This window comes from Cannabis sativa, chromosome 8 (genome assembly GCF_029168945.1).
Source record: "Cannabis sativa cultivar Pink pepper isolate KNU-18-1 chromosome 8, ASM2916894v1, whole genome shotgun sequence".
Taxonomy (NCBI): Eukaryota; Viridiplantae; Streptophyta; class Magnoliopsida; order Rosales; family Cannabaceae; genus Cannabis; species Cannabis sativa.
Window position 1 is genome coordinate 27,352,653 of NC_083608.1, and position 18,273 is coordinate 27,370,925.

The following is an 18,273-nucleotide window of genomic DNA, read 5'->3' on the forward strand; positions in this document are numbered from 1 at the left end:
ATGACAACTTCCTCTTCTGTCAAGCCACCATCAATTCTTGTAATACCATCAAAGAAGTGCTTGAGGCCTACGAGAGGGCCACGGGTCAGAAGGTTAATTTCCAAAAATCATCTTTGTATTTCTCCCCTAATGTTGAGCTTAGGGATCAAACTTTAATCTCCGACTTTATGGGCATCCCGGTGCGGTCTTCCTTCGAAAAATATCTTGGTCTCCCTCAGCACATTGGACGAACAAAAAAGCAATTGTTCCATTACCTGCATGACAAGGTCTGGGGTCACCTTCATAATTGGAAGAATAAAGTCTTCTCAAAAGGGGGTAAGGAAACTCTGCTTAAATCTGTTATCCAAGCCATCCCCACTTACTCGATGTCATGCTTTCGTCTTCCGGTTGCCACCTGTCACTCTCTCAAATCTGTCATGGCCAATTTCTGGTGGGGTGTCAATGATAACAACCGTCCTAAAACTCACTGGCAAAGTTAGAAAAAACTCTGTCGCTCCAAGAAGGATGGTGGCTTAGGTTTTCGCTCCATGGTCCACTTCAATCAAGCTTTACTTGCTAAGCAAGCCTGGCGCATCCTAAAACAGCCAAACTCAAGGGTGTCAAAAATCTTGTCTGCTAGGTATTTTCCTCACTCATATTTTCTTGATAGTTCGATAGGGCACTCACCTTCGTTCTTCTGGCGAAGCATTTGCTGGGGAAAAGAGTTGCTGCACAAAGGATTAATTTCAAAAATTGGTAATGGGCAGAACACTTCTAGGATCCGTGATCATTGGATCCCGGGTCTTCGTCAGGTCCCTACCCTTGCCCCTGTCCCCGATAAAGTAGCCTCGTTCATTTCTCCTTCTTCTTCCTGGGACCTAGTTAGCTTTCAAAGATGCTTTCCACCTCATGTGGTTGAGCAAATCCTCTCCATTCCCCTCCCCCTGAACCCCCACCCCGACGAGTACATTTGGGAACACTCCCAATCTGGGGTCTATTCGGCTAAATCAGGTTACCATCTCAGCCTCTCTTCCTCTCCCCCCCCCCCCCAGATATACCTTCCTCCTCCTCCCCCTCGCCTTGGTGGAAAAACCTATGGCACCTTGCCCTCCCTGCCAAGGTAAAACACTTTGCCTTCCGAGCCACAAATTCAACCCTCCCCACTTCAAAAAACCTAGCCCTTAGGAAAATTATTAATTCCCCGGAGTGTGACCGTTGCGGAATGTCGGATGAGTCTGTCTCACATGCATTATTCTACTGCCGGAGCATTAGAAGAGTCTGGAAAGGTACGCAATTTTATCATTACATTTTTACTCATTCTTCTGAGATTTTGTTCCATGACATTGCTGATATGATATATACATCTCTAACCAAAAAAGACGTCGAGTTGTTTCTTTGTACTGCTTGGTTTGTTTGGTTCAACAGGAACAAAGCCCTTAAAAGTCAAGCACCCGACCCTGATCATGCAATCCTCAACTTGGCTCAAAGCTTTCTGGAAGACTACCAATCCTCTCAGCAGACTATTGCGTCTTCCTCCCGCCTTGGTCAGATAGTGGTTCAACCGTCTTGGTCCCCCCCAGCTGCAGGTCTTCTCAAGCTAAACGTGGATGCAGCAGTTTCCAAGGTCTACCGCAAAGCGGGTTTCAGAGGTATCATTAGAAACAGCGAAGGTTTGGTGGTCGCTGCCCTGGCCCAGCCACACTTCGGAGGAGGATCGGTCCCTACCCTAGAAGCAAAATCCCTCCTCTCTATGCTTCATTGGTGCCTTACAGAGCATTTTTTTGTCCATGAGGTGGAAACGGATTGCAAAGCCATTACTGATGCTTTCTCCCGCCACAAAGAAGATATTTCGGTGTTTGGTGACCTTATTCGTCAAATCAAGAATACTTTGTTTCAGTTCCCTGCTGCTCGGCTATCTCACGTCCGCCGCGAGGCTAACACCCTGGCTGATAAACTTGCGCACCGAGCTCTAGGGTTAGATGAAGTAGCCATTTGGATTGGTGATGACCCCTGTAATCTTATTGAGCTTCTTTCTCTCTAGCGGGCTCCTTTTCTTTCAAAAAAAAAAAAAGTATGGAACCAACATCAAATCAACTAACACTAAAGAAAAGAAAAAAAGTATACCAAAATTGAGATAAATAGCAACATGGCAAAAATTGAATTCATTTGAACAATTATCTATAGCTAGTTTTTCTTAAAGTCTACAAATCTATATATATACATATATAATTAAACTCATCATTAATTTTTTTTTTAATTATTATAATTCATAAACTTTTCATATTCATATTTTTTATTTATTTTTGTAATTAATTATCATTCATGAAAAATTGTATGACTATTAGGTTTCTTATAAGTTACATTTGTAGTTAATTAGTAACATTTAATATAGGTAGGAGACAATCCTGGGAAAGGAAAGCGACCTATTGGAGACAAAGAGCGAGGATTTCTTGGCTCAAAGATGGGGACAAGTGCTCTAAATTTTTCTTTCTGTCGGCTACTATCAAAGGTAGGAGAAATGCAATTGAAAGTTTATTAACCAATGACAATACTTGGATCTCTGGTAGGGATCGTATCGGCAGAGAGTTTGTTGATTTTTTTAAGAGTATTTTCTCTGGAGCAGACAACGGGCATCCTTATGACTGCAGTGGTTTATTTCAAGAGAGAATTTCTTCAGAAGAGGCAGAGAATCTGCTTGACTGCCCTAGTGCTGATGAGATCAAAAGAACCCTGTTTGCCATGAATAAGCATAAGGCCCCTGGGCCTGATGGGATGTCAGTTCTGTTCTACAAGCATTATTGGGATTCTGTTAGCGCTGATTTTTGTGAGGCGGTGTCAGACTTTTTTATAACTGGTAATATGCATAGAGGCATGTTGGAATTTATTTTACCAGGATCTTAGATCTACTCACAAGTATGTTTATTAACATCCTAAATATGAACTTTCTAAAACGATAAATTAAACACATATAAAGTTTAAGAAACCTTACATTGGGTGCAGCGGAATATAATGACTCCTTCCGTTCAGATATCTAGCCCTTGATTCCTTTCTGTAGCAGAGCATTATCAATATCTGAACCTGGATCTCTTTCTCTGAATCTTTGATGCTGAAACTCCTTTGCTGATGATCTTTCTTCACGATCTTCCTCACTATGATTGAGGTATCACTTGATGTGTGTGGGCACTACTGTAATCACTAAGGATTTCGAAATTCTCAAGAGGGAAGAGAAGAAGTGACAGCTAAAGATAGGGAGAGAGAAGGCTCAGGTTTTTCTCTGAAGGAAAAATAGAAAATTTTAAGTGTAAATTTCCTGAAGCCTTCACTATCTATTTATAGCATTCCACTAGGGTTAGGTTTGAATTATTTGGCATTAAAATAATGAAAAAATCAGTTTAAATTTCCTACAAAAGTGGCTGGCCCTACACTTAGTGGATTGGGCCTTGCTTTTTGCAATTTTGTAATTTTAACACCTTTTGTATCTGATTTTCTCAAAAATACCAATTTCCTAATTCAACCATTTAAATGCCAATTCTAACTATTTAATAACTATAAATAATTATTAAATAATATTGTCATTTATCATATTTATTAATTGAACCATACAAAGTATCATAATTAACAAATATGCCCCTATAAACTCTTTCTTTACAATTTCGCCCTTACTTAGTGAAAAATTCACAAATAGACATAGTCTAATTTGAGAACTATAATTGATTAATCAAAACCAATTACATGAGTCTTACAAGCAATATTATCTCAACTAGTGGGGGGACCATGGGTCTATATAACCGAGCTTCCAATAAGTAGATCAAGAATTTAACACTAAAATTCACTAACTTATTAATTCTTCGTTGAATCCACGCATAGAACTTAGAATTGCACTCTCAGTATATAGAATGCTCTATATGTTCCACCATATAGACACATCATTAGTTATCCATTGTTATAATCCTAATGTGATCAATGATCCTCTATATGAATGATCTACACTGTAAAGGGATTAAATTACCGTTACACCCTACAATGTATTTATTCCTTAAAACACTTGACCCCGTATAAATGATATTTCTGCTAATGTGAAATGAGTACTCCACCATTTATGTTCGTTTGGTCAAGCTCGAAGGAGATCATCCTTTGCTTACTATTCGCCAGATAGAAGCTATAGATTCCATGTTTATGATAGCGCTCCCACTCAATTGCACTACCGTGTTCCCAAAATGTACGTATCACCCTGACCTAAAAGTAGGCTTAACTAACAAATCAAAGAACACGAATAGCCTTTCAAGATTGAGCCTAATCATATCAGGATTAAGATCATTTGATCTAGGATCAACTAGGCGATATTGACTTGAATAGATATTACGGTAAGTTTAATAAATCTAAGTCAAAGTTCAATATCGGTCCCTTCCGATGCATACTCCATGCATCCAACCTGAGCTTTACTTTAACCAATGCTCGGAAAGAACATAGTATTTCTCCAAATACAAGTAAACTCTTGTTGTAGATTATCATATCAGTAAAACCCTATGTCTGATAAATCTAGGAAACTTTATTCACATAGTCATGTTTACTTTCCAATGTGTTGACGACACAATAAACAGGATCAAGTATGTGAAAAGGATTTCAGATGAATTTATACATTATGTACATATAATCATGAAATAAATCATGTGAACCATGCAACATTAAATGTTATTTCTGATCTATATTAATAAGTAAATCTGATTATATTGAAATGAGTTTTATTTAGGGCATAAAACCCAACAAACTCCCACTTGCACTAATATAAAACAAAAAGTGCGTTTCAAATAATCTCAACACCTTGATATACAAATCAAGTGTAGTACTAGTAAACTCCTCGTAATAGGATCTGAAAGGTTGAATTAACCACAACCTTTTCTCCACCATTACTCTTCCTTTAATCACAAAATCATTGATAATGTGAAATTCCTCTCTATATGTCTACTCTCTTGGGATACTGGATTCTATACCTTTGGCAACTACTTTTGGTTAATCAGGAAATTAACACTAGTAGTTTAAGGCAATTTGGAATGGTGCCAAAGATGTATAGAACTTTCCTTAGACCGAATAAGTAACTTTCCTGCAGCTTTAACACATTCAGTCTCTCTCTGGTAGACTTAGAGAATTCAGATAGGTTTTTACACTTCTCCAAAATCACTATTCCACCCCCAGAGTAACCACCATCTTATCAGAAAGATTTACTAGCACATAGGCAAATTTCGAAATCTGATATGGTGTAGTCTAAGAGTTTTAAAACACACTCTTATAGACTAACATATAGTTCCTCTTCTTAATCTTAGGATTTACTTGATTGTCTTCCAATGTTCTTCTCCCCGGATTAATCGATACCTACTCATTACTCCCACTCAACAGCAGATGTCTGGTCTAAGGCATACAAAAGCATATCTAAGACCTCTCACTGTTGATGTAAGAAATTCTTTCATGGCTTTATGTTTTCTGGAATAGTTAAGACTTTTCCTTAGATAAATAAAATCTATACCTAAGAAGTTGTGAAGCTTCTATAGATTTCCATTAGAAAGAAAATGCTTCAGCATTTTACTAAAGTAAGTTGCTTGCATTAGAGTAAGTAATTACCAGGTATACCACAAGCCATAGGTTTAGATAAACTCAAACCTGTAATACTAGGAACAGGAAGTTTTGTTAAGTCCATTGAATAGACTTATAAACGAAAATTTCCTTTTATGTCCTTGTAATAGAAAACTTTAGGTTATTCCATGTGAATGGATTAAACCATAGTTCTATAGGCTTTCTTCTTAGTTTCTTATCTTGACAATCCATTACTTGTTTAAACTCACAATGGATTTTAATCACTAGTGTCTCCCAAGTCATAAGAAGGTGAGTTCCTAGAAACTCTCCCACTACGACAAGGTACCGCGAATTATGTCGAAGAAAACTAAATGGTATTAACCTCTTTGGTTGTGACAAGACAACAGAGGCAGTGGGATCATCATATGTCATATAAGATGATAGAACACTTTTGGAATCAAGAATTAAATATCTCCTTTATTTGCTACTTGTTTTCAGACTTAGTCATTTTCTTAGAAAAGTAGTATTTGTTTGAACAAACACTTTCTTATCTATTGACAATGGGATGGTCCACCCCTAATCACTTAGAAAAGCTAACAAACCATGGTTAACAGTTCTAGCCTTTCTTAAGATTTTGATTAGGTCATCCATGAATCTAGTAATGATTTACATTAAGTATACAACCATTACATCATTCTGAAATTGTATTACCATAGAAGGACTTAGGCAACGACTAGTAACTAATCATCAATATGCAAATCGAAATTTCTGGGGAGGTAAGTTTGGATATAATTCAAAAATCAATGTAATGATCTTTGAACTGCATATCTACTAACTATTTCTCCACCCCTATCAGTTCGCAAGATCTTTAACCACATACCTTAATGGTGTTTAACCATTGCTAGAAATTGATGAAATTTTTCAAACATTTCAAATTTCTTTGCATAAGGTATAATCTAGAGTTATCGTTTTAAGAATACAACGAAAAACTCATATCCACCCCTGAATGTACATCCATCTGCGAATGAGATGAACTACTTTCAGTGGATATAGGCATATTACTCTTTGCAGAGATTGATCTTGTCAAAACCACTATGAACAAGATACAAATGCCATAGATTAAGAAAATGTGGTAGTGTCTATGATGACATAGGTTTAGTTACATCAAAGAGTTCTTAGAATACTTCAAGTGGATCCTGGTCACAGAATACCTAACTCACATTCCATACAGTTTTAATCCATTAATAAAAGATGGATATTAAACACTTGAGAAAGTGTAACTGTATTGTATTCTGGAATTAGAAATTTAAGAAAATTTCTATTTGGAATCTAAAATTAAAGTCAAAGACTTAAATTTATACCAAATATAATGAGTAATTCTATCTTGGACCAGCACTACTAATACAAACTCTAAGTAGATTTGCCCATACAAGTAGGAAATTTCTAAGATTGAGGATTTATATCAATTGGGAATAGAATTTCGGGGTTATAATCATATGCGTCATTTAATTTCTTAAGAGAAAATATAATGACATGAAATGATTCATAGACCATTCATCCAATGATATATTTGAAAGCTAATTCGAAATGAATAAGCTAAGAGGAATTAGGATAATTTCGTTTAAAATAAGAATCCAACGATGCTTCGATTAGCGAAAGTCAAAGTAATCTTATTTATATAATCTTCTTGTTTTATATCGTAAAAATACTAGTCTAAGGTGTCATCAATTGATGAACAGCTAGATGTCGCATATACAATATTCATCTTTCGAGATCTAACACTATTATGTATGTCTAATGGTGAAAATCCACTAGGGATTTATCTCATTAGATAAACAAGCCAAGTTAGACCAACAATGAAGATTCGAAATTAAACTACAACTTAATAACAGAAAATAACATGGTTCAATATAAATTCATACACAATTCAGAAATTATAAACATATAGTAAGTAGGAATGACAAGTGAAAATACTAAAACTTACAATCCTAAATAATTTCCAAGGTTTTCAACAACCGATATCGTTGTCCCGTTTAGGCGAGAGTCAAAGCTACCATTCATTGAATAGAGTTGTCAGCTCGTCTAAAATGTTAAACATTCTAGCAACCTTTTATTCGATCAAGATTGGAATTCAGCGTTGTCCCGTTTAGGCGAGAGTCAAGGCAATTCTATCTTATGAGCTTCCACCATTGTTTCATAATTTGCAAGTCAAGTATGGTCGCCACCATTAGGGTGATCCATACCATACAAAACACTTACAAACTACTTATCATGCGAGGTTAAACGGTGCGAAATTGCTAATGAACGTTCCTCCATTAGGGAGGATTACTCACTAAAACAAACGCGGTGTAAAACCCACAATGGAGATCGAATGTCTCTTGATAATAAAGCTCATTATTTAAAAAGAGTTGTATTTTCTTTTATTCTCTTTATTTATTCTATTTTAAATATATATTTATTTAATTAAAATTTCCAATTTAGAATGAAAAATTCTAAATATAAATTTTAATTTAATATTTATAAATTTTACTTAGATGGATATGAAAATAACATGAATTATTTCCATCTTAGTAATAATTTCCAATAAATATTTAGAAAAAAATATTTAAGTTGTTACAAAATTAATTTAAATTAATTTACAACTCAAATTTAATTTTCTATAAATATATATTGCATTTCGAAAAATTAAAGTATATAAGAATACAATTTTCGAAAAATGCATATTAAAATAAAAAATAAATCCTGGAAAAATTATTCTAATTTAATGTTGGCCCAAAATTAATTAATAAAATTAATTTACAACAAAAAATATAATTTTCCTATTTAATTAAATATATAAGAAAAATTTCAAATATTTAAGTAGATGATGAAAATCAACTTAAATATTAATTTTCTATTTAATTAAATACACTAGAAAAATACTTCAAGCAAAAATATCATCTATCTAGATTTTCCTTCGACTAATTAATTCAATTTTTAATAATATACTTTAATTCAATTTATTAATCAATAAATGAAAAAATCATTGATTTAAGTTGATCCAAGAATTAATTAAAATAATTAATTTACAACTTAATCTATTTTTCAAGATAAAATTCGAAATTCTAGCATTTAAGAAATGCAATTTCGAAAATTGATTAATAAAATAAAGAAAAAATATATTTTGAAAATTATTTAAATTTAGTTGAAAAATTAAATTTCAACTAAAAATAATTTTCTATTTAATTAAATGTCATGAAAAAGAAATATTTAAGTATGATGATAAAATCAACTTAGATATTTAATTTTCAAATTAATTAAATGTATTAAATTCAAGAAATAAATAATTAAGTGTAGAGAAGGCTTAATTATTAATCTCTAGTTTAATACTAGGAAAAATATATTTAAAATAAATTGTACCAAAATTAATTAATAAATAATTAATTTCACAATTTATAATATTTTCCTATTTAATATTAGAAATAATAAGTAGTCTATTAATAACTATCTAGAAAATATCTTATTTGACTAAGTATCTTTTCCACAAAATTTGAAAAAATATCTAATTTAAGTTGTACTAGAAAAATCTAGAACTTAAATATTTTCAAATTTAAATTTAATTAAATATCAAAAATTAAGTTGTAACCACTTAATTTAAAAATATTCCATTTTAAGTTAATATTCGAAAAGATATTAACTTAAAAAATATCTAAAGAATCTTAATAACCAATGCCTAAAATTCCTCAACTTAATTTTGAAATTTTGAATTCAAAAGATATTCAGATTTAAGTTGGTTAGTTGAAGATAACTAAATATCAACTTAAATAGGAATATTTAATGAAAAATTTAAATTAAGTTCCAGAAAGAATCTAGATGGTTATAATTCTATATTTAATTAAATACAAGAAAATACATATAGTTTAGCTTAGAATAAAAAATAATTCTTTAAACTATATTTTTCTTAAATTAATTTCAAAATAAATGAAATTAATTATGTTGCTAATCAATTTTAATTAGGTTAAACTAGTGTAATTAACCTAGTACAGTCATTCAAATCAGGCAAATGGGCCTTCACAATTGGGGTGGTTTGTGTGAGGGGGTGCTGGGTTCAGTATGTCGTACCCACTTCTATGGCTCCCAACTCTCACACAAGGCCCAAAAGAGAGGAATTTAACCTTAATAAGAACAACTGTTATTAATTGAATAAGCCCAATAACTAAATGGGCCTAAATAAATTCTATCAAGAACTATGATAATTTATTTTAGCAACAACAACCTATATGCATCTATAATGAAATTAAACACATAGGCTCACACAGGCACACTTTGGATGGGTCCTATCATGTTGCTAGGTTATAAACAGATGAAAGAAGATTGTAAATATACCGTTACAAATTATTATCTTGACTAAGTGGAGCCATCGTATCATTAGATTCGGCAAAAAGTAACCATGGCTATTTGCAATCAAGTAATAATAGGTTTTAAAAACTTACACATAAGCTAAAACACATACTCGCAACAAGGTTAGTTGGATAGTTGGATGTAGGATTTATTTAATTTTAAATTAAATATTTAATTTCGAAAATAATTAATTAAATAAAAAAAATAATTTTTCGAAAAATTTAAAAAAAATTTGAAAAATTCGAAATTTTTTTTAAAAAATTTAAATTTAAAATTAAACCTACAATTTTTGAAAAATTAGGTTTCAACCAACCTAAATATCATTTCAAAAAAAAATTTGCTAACTACTTTTAAATTTTAAATGTTATTTTATAAATAAAAATTAAATAAAAAATTAGAAAAGATAAATAAATATCTTTTTCAAATTTTAAATGTAATTTAAATAAATAAAATAACAAAATTTAAAAAAATTAGCAAAATATCTTATATCATTTAAAAATTACATGATTATAAATATCTTATTTTAAATTTAAATATGGTCAAAATATCTAAAAAGATTTAATTAAAAAATCTTAAAAGATAAGATATTTTTAAAATATCTTAAAAGATATTATAAATATCTTAAAAGATATTATAAATATCTTAAAATATCTGACCTTAAATTTAAAAAAAATATAATCAAATTTAAAAATAAGATAGATTTTTAAGCAAAAAGATAAATACTAATTCTATTCAAATTCAAATTACACTAATATCTTGAATTAAATTAAAAAAAATTTAAATTAATTCAAAATGATAATTAGAATTGAATTAGGAATAGTAATAGTATATATACAAAACCATACAAAAAATTGGAAGTTAATTCCATGAAAAAGTATGAAAAATTGAAGAAAATTGAAAAAATTCGAAACTGTACGGACAGTTCGCGATCGTGTGAAACTATCAAAGACAGCCCCCATTTTGTCAAATCTTCAAAAATCATAACTAATTCAAATAAAATCCAAATTGAGTTACGTAAAAGGCTAACTTGCTTAATTTTTTCCATACTATCCAATAAAAATAATGCCAGAACCGAAATAACAATTATTTTTCACGAAAATTTCACAATCATCAATCAATCATCAAATAACACTCAATACAACATGATACCATCCAAAGAACATACAAACAATCGTTTTAAAGTCCAAATTACATGTAAGTAAATCAATTACCATGGCTCTGAGGCCAGTTGTTGGAATTTATTTTACCAGGATCTTAGATCTACTCACAAGTATGTTTATTAACATCCTAAATATGAACTTTCTAAAACGATAAATTAAACACATATAAAGTTTAAGAAACCTTACATTGGGTGCAGCGGAATATAATGACTCCTTCCGTTCAGATATCTAGCCCTTGATTCCTTTCTGTAGCAGAGCATTATCAATATCTGAACCTGGATCTCTTTCTCTGAATCTTTGATGCTGAAACTCCTTTGCCGATGATCTTTCTTCACGATCTTCCTCACTATGATTGAGGTATCACTTGATGTGTGTGGGCACTACTGTAATCACTAAGGATTTCGAAATTCTCAAGAGGGAAGAGAAGAAGTGACAGCTAAAGATAGGGAGAGAGAAGGCTCAGGTTTTTCTCTGAAGGAAAAATAGAAAATTTTAAGTGTAAATTTCCTGAAGCCTTCACTATCTATTTATAGCATTCCACTAGGGTTAGGTTTGAATTATTTGGCATTAAAATAATGAAAAAATCAGTTTAAATTTCCTACAAAAGTGGCTGGCCCTACACTTAGTGGATTGGGCCTTGCTTTTTGCAATTTTGTAATTTTAACACCTTTTGTATCTGATTTTCTCAAAAATACCAATTTCCTAATTCAACCATTTAAATGCCAATTCTAACTATTTAATAACTATAAATAATTATTAAATAATATTGTCATTTATCATATTTATTAATTGAACCATACAAAGTATCATAATTAACAAATATGCCCCTATAAACTCTTTCTTTACAATTTCGCCCTTACTTAGTGAAAAATTCACAAATAGACATAGTCTAATTTGAGAACTATAATTGATTAATCAAAACCAATTACATGAGTCTTACAAGCAATATTATCTCAACTAGTGGGGGGACCATGGGTCTATATAACCGAGCTTCCAATAAGTAGATCAAGAATTTAACACTAAAATTCACTAACTTATTAATTCTTCGTTGAATCCACGCATAGAACTTAGAATTGCACTCTCAGTATATAGAATGCTCTATATGTTCCACCATATAGACACATCATTAGTTATCCATTGTTATAATCCTAATGTGATCAATGATCCTCTATATGAATGATCTACACTGTAAAGGGATTAAATTACCGTTACACCCTACAATGTATTTATTCCTTAAAACACTTGACCCCGTATAAATGATATTTCAGCTAATGTGAAATGAGTACTCCACCATTTATGTTCGTTTGGTCAAGCTCGAAGGAGATCATCCTTTGCTTACTAATCGCCAGATAGAAGCTATAGATTCCATGTTTATGATAGCGCTCCCACTCAATTGCACTACCGTGTTCCCAAAATGTACGTATCACCCTGACCTAAAAGTAGGCTTAACTAACAAATCAAAGAACACGAATAGCCTTTCAAGATTGAGCCTAATCATATCAGGATTAAGATCATTTGATCTAGGATCAACTAGGCGATATTGACTTGAATAGATATTACGGTAAGTTTAATAAATCTAAGTCAAAGTTCAATATCGGTCCCTTCCGATGCATACTCCATGCATCCAACCTGAGCTTTACTTTAACCAATGCTCTGGAAAGAACATAGTATTTCTCCAAATACAAGTAAACTCTTGTTGTAGATTATCATATCAGTAAAACCCTATGTCTGATAAATCTAGGAAACTTTATTCACATAGTCATGTTTACTTTCCAATGTGTTGACGACACAATAAACAGGATCAAGTATGTGAAAAGGATTTCAGATGAATTTATACATTATGTACATATAATCATGAAATAAATCATGTGAACCATGCAACATTAAATGTTATTTCTGATCTATATTAATAAGTAAATCTGATTATATTGAAATGAGTTTTATTTAGGGCATAAAACCCAACAAGGCATTAATGCTACCAACATTGTTCTCATTCCGAAGGTTCAAAACCCGAAAAGAACCAGTCATTTCAGACCCATCTCTCTCTGCAATGTCGTGTATAAGGTTATTTCCAAGATCCTGGCGAACAGAATAAAACCTCTGTTACCTTCCTTCATCTGTCCTACCCAAGCTGCGTTTGTGCCCGGAAGAAACATTCATGACAACAACGTCATTGTTCAAGAAGTTATTCATTCTTTTGGTCGGAAGAAAGGTAAGGAAGGTTTTTTTGCGATCAAGATTGATCTTGTCAAGGCTTATGATCGGCTGAGCTGGCGTTTTGTTGACCATGTGTTGGAGTGCTGTGGGATCCCTGTCAGATTCCGTAATTGGGTCTCGCAATGCATATCTACCACTTCTTTAAATATCTGCCTGAATGGGGGTCAGGTTGGAAAAATTATCCCTTCGTGTGGCCTTCGTCAAGGTGACCCCCTTTCGCCCTATCTGTTCATTTGGGCAGCGGAAGTGCTTTCGAGGCTATTACATGACGCCTTGACTCAGGGGAGCATTCAAGGCATAAAGCTAAGTAGGGGTGGTCCAATCCTCTCCCACATCTTCTTTGCGGATGATCTAATTCTGATGGGTAGAGCCAATTTGAATGAAGTTAGGGGTTTCTGGAGTTGCCTTGAAAAATTCTGTCTGTGGTCCGGTCAACAGGTTAATAAGTTAAAAACCTCTATTTTCTTCAGTAACAATACCTCGTCAAACATGAGGAAAGAGATAAAAGAATTGTTGGGGATTAATTCACCTGAAGGGTGCATCAAGTATTTAGGCTTGCCCCTGTTCCGGTCGAGACAAAAGGACGCCGACTTTAACTTCATTCTTGATAATCTCACTTCAAAGCTGCAGGGATGGAAGGCAAAGGTTTTGTCAAAGGCGGGCAGGGCCACTCTGATTAAATCAGTGGGCCTCTCGATGCCAATGTATGCTATGCAGACCACCAAACTCTCTAATCGTATGGTCAACCGTATCGATGGTCTGGTTAGGGATTTCTGGTGGGGTTTTGAAAAAGGAAATCATGGGCTCCATTTAAAAGCTTGGGACAAGTTGTGTCTTCCTAAATCTCTTGGTGGTCTCGGTTTTCGGAAAACTAGAGAAATGAATCAGGCGTTTCTGGCAAAGTGGGGATGGCATATCCTTACTGGTAGCCAATCGCTGTGCTGCAGAGTTTTGACGGCAAAATACTTAAAAGGGAAGGATTTCCTAAAATATAAATATAAAAACTCTGACTCTTGGTTCTGGAAAAGTGTTGTGAAGGCTAACTCGATTTTAAAGAGAGGTGCTTGTAAACAGGTGGCTAACGGAGAGAATACAGCTATCTGGGAGGACCCCTGGATTCCTCATTATAAAGGTTTTTGTCCAAAACCCACCAGGGAAGGCGCAACCAATCTCAACCGAGTGTCTGACCTGTTACTTTCTAATGGTCACTGGGACGTAAACAAGCTGAAGGAAAGCTTTGATCATGAAACTGTGAAAGCCATCTTGAAAGGGGGCCACCCCTCTGGGAATGGAACTGATAGATGGATATGGACTCAAACAAGTAATGGAATGTTCTCTTGTAAGTCGGCTTATCTTGTTCAAGCTTTGGATAGAGCCCCCCAGTGCGAGGTAGCTCCGAATCTCTGGAACAAGCTCTGGAATAGCAAAATCCTGGAAAGACACAAGGTCCTGTGGTGGTGTATTCTGTCAAATGCGCTTCCTACAAGATCAGTGATCAATAAAAGATTCCACATTGAGGATACTACTTGTCCTCTCTGCGGATCAAGGGAAGAAACTATGGAACACCTTTTCCTTTCTTGTGATGTGGCCTTTCATCTCTGGCGTTCTTCTCCTTGGGGTTTTTATCCCATTTGTGATACAGGAATCAGAATCTGGGACTGGGTCAAGTTCATCTGGGATCTAAACCGTAGAGGAGTTCGAGTGGAGGATGCTTTCTTGTACGCCTCCATAATCGTGGATACAATCTGGAGGGTGCGGAATGACAAAGTTCACAATAATTGTCTTGTTGATGTGAAAAAATGTGTTGATGATATATGTTTTGTCTATGCTGATTTACATGATTCTTTGTTACCTAGTCCTACTTCTCATCTAAAGGAAGTTTGGTCCCCTCCCCCACGGGATTGGATTAAGCTGAATTGCGATGTAAAAGTGGGGTTTGACAATATGTGTGTTGCAGTTGTCGCCAGGAACCATCTCGGAGATGTGGTTAAAGTTCAGACGGCTCGGGTGGATTTCTCTGATGCTCTTTGCGGAGAAGCTGAGGCGTGCTGTTTAGCGGTTTCGACTGCATTAGAGATGGGTTACAAGTTTATTATAGTTGAGAATGACTCGAGGGTGGTGATCAATGCATTCAATGGGTTGGATTCTCGTTGGGCGCTTGAAAATTACGTCTCATTTTGTACTAAGTCTTCTCAATCGTTTATTAGCTGTAATTTTTCTTTTATTAATCGAACATGTAACTTTGCCGCTCACAATGTGGCTAGATGGGCCTTTGCTCATCATATGTTTGGATCTATCCCGGTCTCTATGTTACCGGAGAACCTGTTATGTAACGACCATGAGGTCTAGTTTCTTTTTATTTAATGACACCACGCTAATTTCAAAAACAAAAAAAAGTAACATTTAATATAAATATAAGTAAATAAAAATAATGAGGATAAACTAAATAAATAAAAAAATAGAAAAATAGAGAATTAAAAATTGAGAAGGTACATACATATTTAATTTAAAATCATCATTAACTTTTTTGTAATTATTATAATTCATAAAATTTTCATATTTATATATTTTTTTTATTTTTGTAATTAATTACTATTCATGAAAATGTATGACTATTAGGTTTCTTATAAGTTACATTTGTAGTTAATTAGTAACATTTAATATAAATATAAGCAAATAAAAATAATGAGTATAAACTAAATAAATAAAAAAAATAGAAAAATAGAGAATTGAGAAGAAAACTCATATATGTAATGCCACATGTCCTTTTTTATACCTTTCTTTATATATACTATTTTTTGGACGGGTTGCACGTGTAAGATCACATATTATCATTAGGCTACTTAGTAATTTTCTCCCCGAACTTTGATATATACCAAATTATGCACTCTGAATTTTTTTGGCTGTTAAAAATTCCCCCTAAACTATTGAGATTGTTAGATTTAAGGACTTTTGTCTAATTTCATTCAATTTTACTTTTTTGGTGATTGTTTATGTACTAAAACATGCTCCCCAAACTTTCATATTAATTATGTCCCTCAAACTTTGATATGTATGAAATCATGCCTCCTAAACTTTCATCCATGTTAGATTTTTTTTACTAAAATTAAACAAAAATCTTTAAATTTAACAATCTTAATAGTTCAGTGGAAATTTTTAACAGCCAAAAAAGTTCAGGGGGCATGATTTAGTATATATCAAAGTTCGGGGTAAAAATTGCTAATTAGCCTTATCATTATTGTTATGGTAAATATTATTTTAAATTATGTGTTTCGTAAAATTTATTAATTAAACTTTTTGTTTTGTTAAATAATAAAATAGATCTAGTATTTTCTAAAATAGTACAAATAGGACTTTGAAATAATTTTTTGTCATAATAAAACTTAATAATAATTTGATATGTAGAGATATTATAACAAAACTGATTACATTTTTATATATTTATTCGTATTAATTAGGAAATATCTTCAAGTTTGTTAGATTAAAAAAATTGTCGAAAATTGAACTCAAGGTCCTATTTTTACTATTTAAAAAACACAGAGTCTATTTTATCATTTAACAAAATAGAGAGTCCAATCAGTAACTTTTGCAAAATACATGGTCTAAAATTGTATTTACTCTTATTATTAATATTATTTATTCACCTTTAGTTTATTTTTGGGGAATCACTCCATATACTATTTCTTAACTCTTTTTATTATTTTTATGGTTTGGGTTGCTATGATGGTTGCTCTGGTAGTTGTCATATGAATTTAGATTTAGAAAGAAAAAACTGTTTTGAAATGTAAAAATAAAAAAAATCTCTTTATAAGTTTTTTTTGGTAAAATAAAAAATGGTATGGTGGAAATATGTTCAATGGGCAGAGATAAATTATTTTTTGTTAATAGTATTGGTATTTAAGTAAGTTTAGATAACTTACAAATAAGATATAATAGACTCAGCAAAATAGTGTGATTTTATAATGTATCCCTTAAAAGAGATATACTAATGCACTCCTATTTGTTTTGGCATTAAGATAATTTTTTAGTCTATTTTTTTTCATAGTCACATACGTTATAATTATTTGAGACATCCTACCAAATTTTGAGAAATTTAATATAGTTTACACTATGAAAAGCAATGTCCAATAGCCTATTTCACACGTATCAAATAAAAGAGTCAAACATGCAATAAACTGTTTGAACTTTACTTTCGACGTATTAAATTTTTCTAAATTTTTTAAAATTTTACAGAATATTTTAGATATACGTACAAGATCATTAAAAAAAATTAAACAAAAAAATCTCTCAAATACAAACAAATAGAAAGTGCATCAATGCACTTTTTTTTTTTAAGGAAATGTATTGTATAATTTTCTAATAGCTATAATAGCTTTAAAAAAAAACTATAAAATGCTTAACCAAATTGAAGAAGAAAGGAAATACAAAAAAAAAATATTTAGATATATTTTAGGTTTTGGAAAAAAAAATAAAAAGATAAAAAAAAAGTGTCTTATATATATATGCATTAAAAGATAACACATCATATCTATATCTATATATAATATAAAGGAAAGCACAAAATAAATTTAGGTGGCATCTTAGATTTTTTTTATTCTATTTTTAAAATTTTGTGAATTTTTTCTATTTTGTTTAGAAAAGAACTACAAAATGCATGGAACTCAATGTCCCACATTGTTTATAAAGTAGGTAAGCATCATCCATGTAGGTTATAAATATTATTCTTTTTATGTCATATTAATTCATCCAAAAGCATTTTTATTTATGGGTGATTGATTAATTTCTTACTCTATGAATTTTTATTATTTTATTTTTAATATCTTATAATTTTTTATTTTTCATCTAATATACATTTCATTTTTTATATTTTTAAAAATAATTATTTAATAAATATTTATTTTATAAGTTTTTTATATTTGATGTAATATATAATAATATACAATTTATTATGAGTTAATTTTATTTTAAG

At 32.0% G+C, this 18,273-nt stretch overlaps 1 protein-coding gene across 1 annotated transcript; it reads left to right on the forward strand.

Annotated features, from left to right (window-relative positions):
• Positions 1 to 1,201: 1,201 nt before the first annotated feature.
• On the forward strand, positions 1,202 to 15,653 carry LOC115710786 (uncharacterized). Its single transcript, XM_061103295.1, has 4 exons — positions 1,202 to 1,991; positions 2,372 to 2,488; positions 2,603 to 2,833; positions 13,036 to 15,653. Exons 1-4 carry the CDS (start codon positions 1,202 to 1,204, stop codon positions 15,651 to 15,653), a joined length of 3,756 nt encoding a protein of 1,251 aa, XP_060959278.1.
• The last annotated feature ends 2,620 nt before the right edge of the window (positions 15,654 to 18,273 follow it).

Excerpts from the sequence above, each read along its gene's own strand:
- LOC115710786 (XM_061103295.1), top strand. The coding sequence starts at position 1,202 with ATGTCGGATGAGTCTGTCTCACATGCATTATTCTACTGCCGGAGCATT. Across the intron at positions 1,992-2,371 it reads TTGGATTGGTGATGACCCCT|GTAGGAGACAATCCTGGGAA; the intron begins GTAATCTTATTG and ends CATTTAATATAG. Across the intron at positions 2,489-2,602 it reads TCTGTCGGCTACTATCAAAG|ACAACGGGCATCCTTATGAC; the intron begins GTAGGAGAAATG and ends TCTCTGGAGCAG.